Genomic DNA, 5681 nt, shown 5'->3' on the forward strand with positions numbered 1-5681 from the left:
TCTTTCCCACCTAACTGTTCCTCAGCGGTACAAACACACATGAGTCATATTGTTGTTTAAATCGGCTATTTTAGTCCAGGGAGAATCTGGAAAACAATGTTACATTGTCTCTCCTTACAATCACCACAAATGGGAGCTACTTACCACCAAATGAAATCACCTCATCATGTTGTTTACTGCAGTCTGAATGTCAACATTGATAAGCTAATTACCGTCAACTGATGGCTGAAAGCTAATGGTTATTTGATGTCTGTGATCCATTTCTTCATCATCTTTCCTGAACAGTTGCTGAGTCATTGGGTCTAGAAATGTTTCAAAATGTGTTTCTTATCATTAAGGTTTTATAATTGTGTTTTTTCTCAACCAATATGTTTCCTGTTAATGGAGCTTGAAATCAGACGTAATGGAAATATAGTTTCTAATTATGTTAGAAGTTGTTTATGAAAGGATTTGTCTCTATTGTGTTAAAGCCATTGTCCAAAATGTAAGTATAATTGTTGCTCTCTGGTTAATATAGCTTTATTGACCCCACACTGGGAGATTGATGTGTTAACAGCAGTGTGTGTGTAAGGCAGTTGTGATAACCGCTACACTGTGAAAACCTTAGCCAAAAGGCTAAGAGTTGATGTAGGACTTGGATCAAAATGTTACAGCAGATGGTCACTGTTGAATTAAAAAGATTCATGTCCAATATTTTATACACCACAAACATTTTCTGATTGTATAACTTTTTTCAGGTTCTTGCAGAGAAATCTCCAAATGTCGTTTTTATTTGTGAACAACCTTAAAACAACAAAAAACTTAAATATGTCCTTTTCTTCCTCCTCCCGGGCAGGAGCACGATTGGAGGACCGACTGTACGAGCATCTTGAATGGACTGTCCCACCACGACCTCGTGTCCTCGAGCTTCTAGGAAATGAAATGACCCAGGCCGGACTAGAAATTGGGTCCAATACGCCATACGGTGGGTCAGATATCTTCAGAGTTTTTTTCTAAACTATATAAAGTTGTGTGATGGGCCACATTGGGCCTGCAGGCCATGACTTTGACAAAAGTCTTTTTTACCTTTGCGGTTTCATTTTGTACGTTCGAGGGTGAAGTCCGTGTGTGTGGTGCTTGTTTGTTTGTTTGTTTGTTTGTGTAGGAAGTGCTCTGCTCAGCTGTGGTGAAGTTCAGAGGCAGCTCAGCGATGCCGAGAGAAAGTTCGTCCAAAGCACCAACATCCACTTCCTCAGACCTCTGCGGAGTTTCACTGAGGGAGAGTACCGAAACATACAAGTACTACACACTGTTACTCACACTAACGTCTCCGAGTGAGCAGCGTCAGGTCTCTGGATCTTTCTGGAATCGGTTTCATGGTGTGTTTTTGTAACAGGATGAGAGCAGGATGTTGCTGAACAAGCGTTTGGACTTAGACATCGCCAAATCCAGGCTGAGAAAAGCTCACGAGGCCGAGACAGAAGACAGAGTGAGTCACTGTGGTTTTGTCTTGACCTACAACAAAATATAGCATTTAAATCAATACGTTACTAGGACGACAGAAGTCAGTTCTGTCTCACCATTATCTTCCTTCTTTGCTATAGAACTTAAATGCCAACCCAGTGGACATTGACTACATGTCTCATGTCTCCTACATGTTCAGTTTCCTACGTGTCAGGTGGTTAAAGGTCAGTGGTTGTACTAAGGGAAATATTGGACAGATGCAGCTTTAGTCTCCGAGTTTTTACTCCTGTGTCTTTGTCTTTCATACAGATGTGGGCTCAGCAAATCTCTCAGGTGAGTTCATCTGATCCAAGATCTGATTATGTCTCGTCCTGCAATAAAAAGGCATCTGATCCAAGATCTGATTACGTCTCATCCAAGACAAATGTTAGAAAGGCAGTTGTAAAACAATATCCAAATGTTAGAAAGGCAGTTGTAAAACATAGTAAAACAATATTTTATTTCAACTTTCAATGCAGTCTAGATTTGCTAATGTAAAAAAACAATAATTTCCAACTGTATTATTTTAATCAACCTAAATTCAAACCCTTGTATTTACTATGTCGTAAATATATGTATTTTAAAAAGTATCAGTAAGGTTATTTAGTCAATAACAATAAATAAAACTCAAAATAGTTAAACATCAAAGATAAGGGGTTTCAATAAAATGGCCTCGTAATAGCTAATGTTGATTTTGTGTGTGTGTGTTTGTGTGTGTGTCACTTTCTCTGTGTAGGCAGAGATGGAGCTGAGTATCTGTCAGTGTCTGTTTGATCGACAGTTAGAAATCACACAGCGAACTCTGGAGGGAGTCGACCTCGCCCACGTACGTGCGCTCAAACACAGGAGGAAGAACAAAACTCAAAAGACACTTCCTTAATAAAAACTATTAATGATCTGTCAAAATAAAATATGATGCCTAACATTTTATTCTATAGCCCGTTAAAACACTCTCGCTGAATTTTTTTATTCTGTTTTTTTTAGACCAACCACATGCGGAGCCTGAATGACTTTGTCGAGGCCCAGGCTTCTTTCTTTGACCAGTGCAACCAGGCGGCCGGGCAGCTGCAGAAACAACTGTCCAGGTCTGTAGTTGTCTGTTATACCTTTAAAATACATTTGTACAGAACAGTGCTTTTGTGGGGCAGCATCTTTGTCCTTTAAAATACATTTGTACAGAACAGTGATTTTGTGGGGCAGCATCAAAACTTTGTTAGTTTTTATCTCTAATATTTGCTACCTCAGGTTCTATTCCTGAATGTTTCTGTTTCTCTGTGGGACATCTCAGGTTTTTTGATTATGAACAGTGCTTTTGAGTATACTGTTATTTCAATCTTTAGACCATATGTGTCAAACTCAAGGCCCGCGGGCCAAATGCAGCCCGCTAAATCTTTTGGTGTGGCCCAAAAAGTGGCTTAAAAAGTGTTTATTGCCTTATGATAAAGTTTCTTAACTTGATAATTTCTTTGGGTACACACAGCAATCTACAAAAATTGTAATGTGAATAAATAATCATTCATTGCAGAAAAACTCTTTCATACACTCTCCTTTAAGGGGAACTGTGCTGCTGATGTGGCCCTCTGGTGAAAATGAGTTTGAGAACCCTGCGTCTAGGAGCTGTCACCCAGCTAGTGCTGAGTGACAGCACGTATGAAGCCGAGGTAATAATTTCAGAGCGGCACGCAGCAGAAGCAGAAATGATAGACAGAAATAACCAGGTGAGACATGAAAGAAGTGTCAGAGAAAGGTTCCCAGCGTAGAGAGCTTTGATGAAGCGGCTAATTGTATGGTGTAAAATGCCTCGGTTTCATTTGAACTAAATATGTCAACCACTGTTGCAACTCTAGCCCTTCAGGGGTCACCGCAGCGTATCGTCAGCCACCATTTCCTCCTGTCCTGGGGGATATATAACCGTAAATATGCTTTTGAAGGCAAAGACTTACGACGTATGGTCTCGTAAAGAAACCGCAGCTCTTGGGAAATGTTTTTAAAACTCACTGAAACACTGGCAGTGGCGGCTGGTGATGATTTTGTTTCTCCTCTCAGTATTCCAGCTGTGCTCTGCTCCAACCACTGGAGCTCAGAAGTCAGTGTTGTCAATGAGCCCAGTGGGTTAAATCAGGCCGCACCCCCTCCTCTTAATGTCCATCCACTCCCTGACTTCGACCAGGACTCATGGACTTTAAATCCCCCTCATGGACTGAAGAAAACACCTTCGAGTTCTTCTGGACCTTCTCAGACACAGGAACCGATAAATAACAATAGTGATGAACTCTCAGCAACCAGTGGGAAAGTCCTTGATCATGTGACCAGGAGAAGACCAGAAGGAGAGGCTGCAGCTTCAGAGCAGCCAGTGGAAATCGGTGCAACAACAGGCGAAGCAGAAAATGGACCTTCACCCTCCAGTGAGTGAAACTGCAGGGTTTCAAAATGAGACCAACTGATCAGGAACACGTCGTCAAAGTTGGCCGATCAGTATATAAATATGAAGAAACGCTGCCAAGCTTTGATGTTGGTAACCGGGGCTGCAGTTAGCACCTAGCTCGTAACCTTTAACCTCATCACATGCCATTTTCCTGGGAACTTACGCACCCTGAATAAGGAAGACATCATTTTCACATGTATTGATAAGTTTCCAAGCTCTTACTTTGACCACTACGGGGCGCTGTGATGTAGGAACACTGATGGTGCAACGAGTCATAAGACCGTGGTACCCAAAATATGGTACTCGTACCATTTGTGGTACTTAGGCTCCTTCCAATGGTACTGGGGTGATTCAGAAAAAAAAAATCTACTTGAGTACAGTTGAGAAAAGTCTCAAAACCACAGTTTTAGGACAAAGAGTTGATCAAGTCTGACTTTAAAAAGAAAAATGAAACGCTTAAAAAGAGCAAAATAATTTTCTTTCTTTGTGTATCCTCATCATCCACTCAAAGCCAAGTAACCTAAACAACACGTGCCACTAAAGTTTGACCTCCTTGGATCATGAATAGTTAGTTTAATTTTTAAAAAATAATGTTGTTTTTGAAGGCTTCTATGAACTTGTGAAATCTGTCTGTCTAGTCTAGATTTATAACAAATGAACTGAATATTAGAGGAGAGGTTCTGTAGTCAGTCACTACTGGTGTGAAAACATGAATTCACGTTTCTGTACTTCAGCGTCTGTTTGTCAGCTAACCCCGTGGTCCATCGGAACATATCGGCTTGTGCAAACTTTTGTCGCCTCTAGTCCATATGTGTGACTTTCTACAAGTTGAGAATGTTTCTATTTGAAACATGTCACGTGTGTGTATATGTGTGTGTATATGTGTGTGTGTTTGTGTGTGTGGTGCACAGCGAGGTGACGAAACACCAGGCTGAACAGGATCTTTATGCTGCAGCGTGCTGCATAAATACTCCCCCTCATTCCCTGTCTGGGTGTTTCCTCCTGTCAAACATCCGTATCACTCCCTGTTCCCCCCCCCCCCCCAACCCCCCTAAAGATCCCCCATTCAATAAAATAGGTAAAAGTTTCCATGTCCATGTGTTTTTAATTTTCTCCCAAATACAGTTGTGCTGCAGTGTGGGGCGTTTCCCCCTGGTGACCCTGGATGGAAACACACTTTTATGACGGGTCGGACCTGTGTTTTTGTCACTTACCTCATTAGTTTATTTTGCGTTTAATGTATTTGTCCAGATTTGTGCCCGTGTGTGACTTCACAGAGCAGCAGTGGTGACACTGTTAAAACTGTACATGTAGTCACTGCTAGAACCTGTGGATTTAATTTTTTTATTCTCTAAATATTGAAATAAATATGCCAACATTAATGTCACCTAGTGATCAAATGTCAAATGTTGTCCATCTCTGTAGATTTTATGGCGGATTTACAGCTATCATTTTGCTAACGTTGCCCTTTTTTCAGAACATCTGTTTCCTTAGCTATGCTACATCCGTTGGCTAATTTGCAGTTTTTGTGGCCAGTGATGGCAGTTAGTTTCACTAACACTGGTTTTTGACTTATTATCATGTATTCTAATTAAGTTGAACCTGAAATATAGCTGTCTTTGATCAACTTTATGTAAGTTTTGATTTTCTTTTGTGTACGTTTTGCTGTTCATGCTAATGAATGCTAATTCATATCTGGACTCACTTTAGTATTCTTTTTTTAATTTTTTTTCCTACTTAAATTACTAGTTTACTGAACATAATCTATCACTAC

At 40.5% G+C, this 5681-nt stretch overlaps 1 protein-coding gene across 1 annotated transcript in view; it reads left to right on the forward strand.

The window, feature by feature from the left end:
• The window catches only part of LOC103379043 (endophilin-B1-like), a 7265-nt gene extending 1584 nt beyond the window's left edge, over positions 1–5681 (forward strand). The window contains exons 3-10 of the mRNA XM_008310458.3: positions 836–964; positions 1145–1278; positions 1376–1468; positions 1584–1667; positions 1753–1776; positions 2219–2308; positions 2467–2567; positions 3529–5681. Coding sequence (XP_008308680.1) covers positions 836–964; positions 1145–1278; positions 1376–1468; positions 1584–1667; positions 1753–1776; positions 2219–2308; positions 2467–2567; positions 3529–3895 — 1022 coding nt within the window. The 3' untranslated portion in view covers positions 3896–5681. The remainder of the gene's footprint in view (positions 1–835; positions 965–1144; positions 1279–1375; positions 1469–1583; positions 1668–1752; positions 1777–2218; positions 2309–2466; positions 2568–3528) is intronic.

The sequence above is a fragment of the Cynoglossus semilaevis genome, chromosome 1 (genome assembly GCF_000523025.1).
Source record: "Cynoglossus semilaevis isolate Cse_v1.0 chromosome 1, Cse_v1.0, whole genome shotgun sequence".
Classification (NCBI taxonomy): Eukaryota; Metazoa; Chordata; class Actinopteri; order Pleuronectiformes; family Cynoglossidae; genus Cynoglossus; species Cynoglossus semilaevis.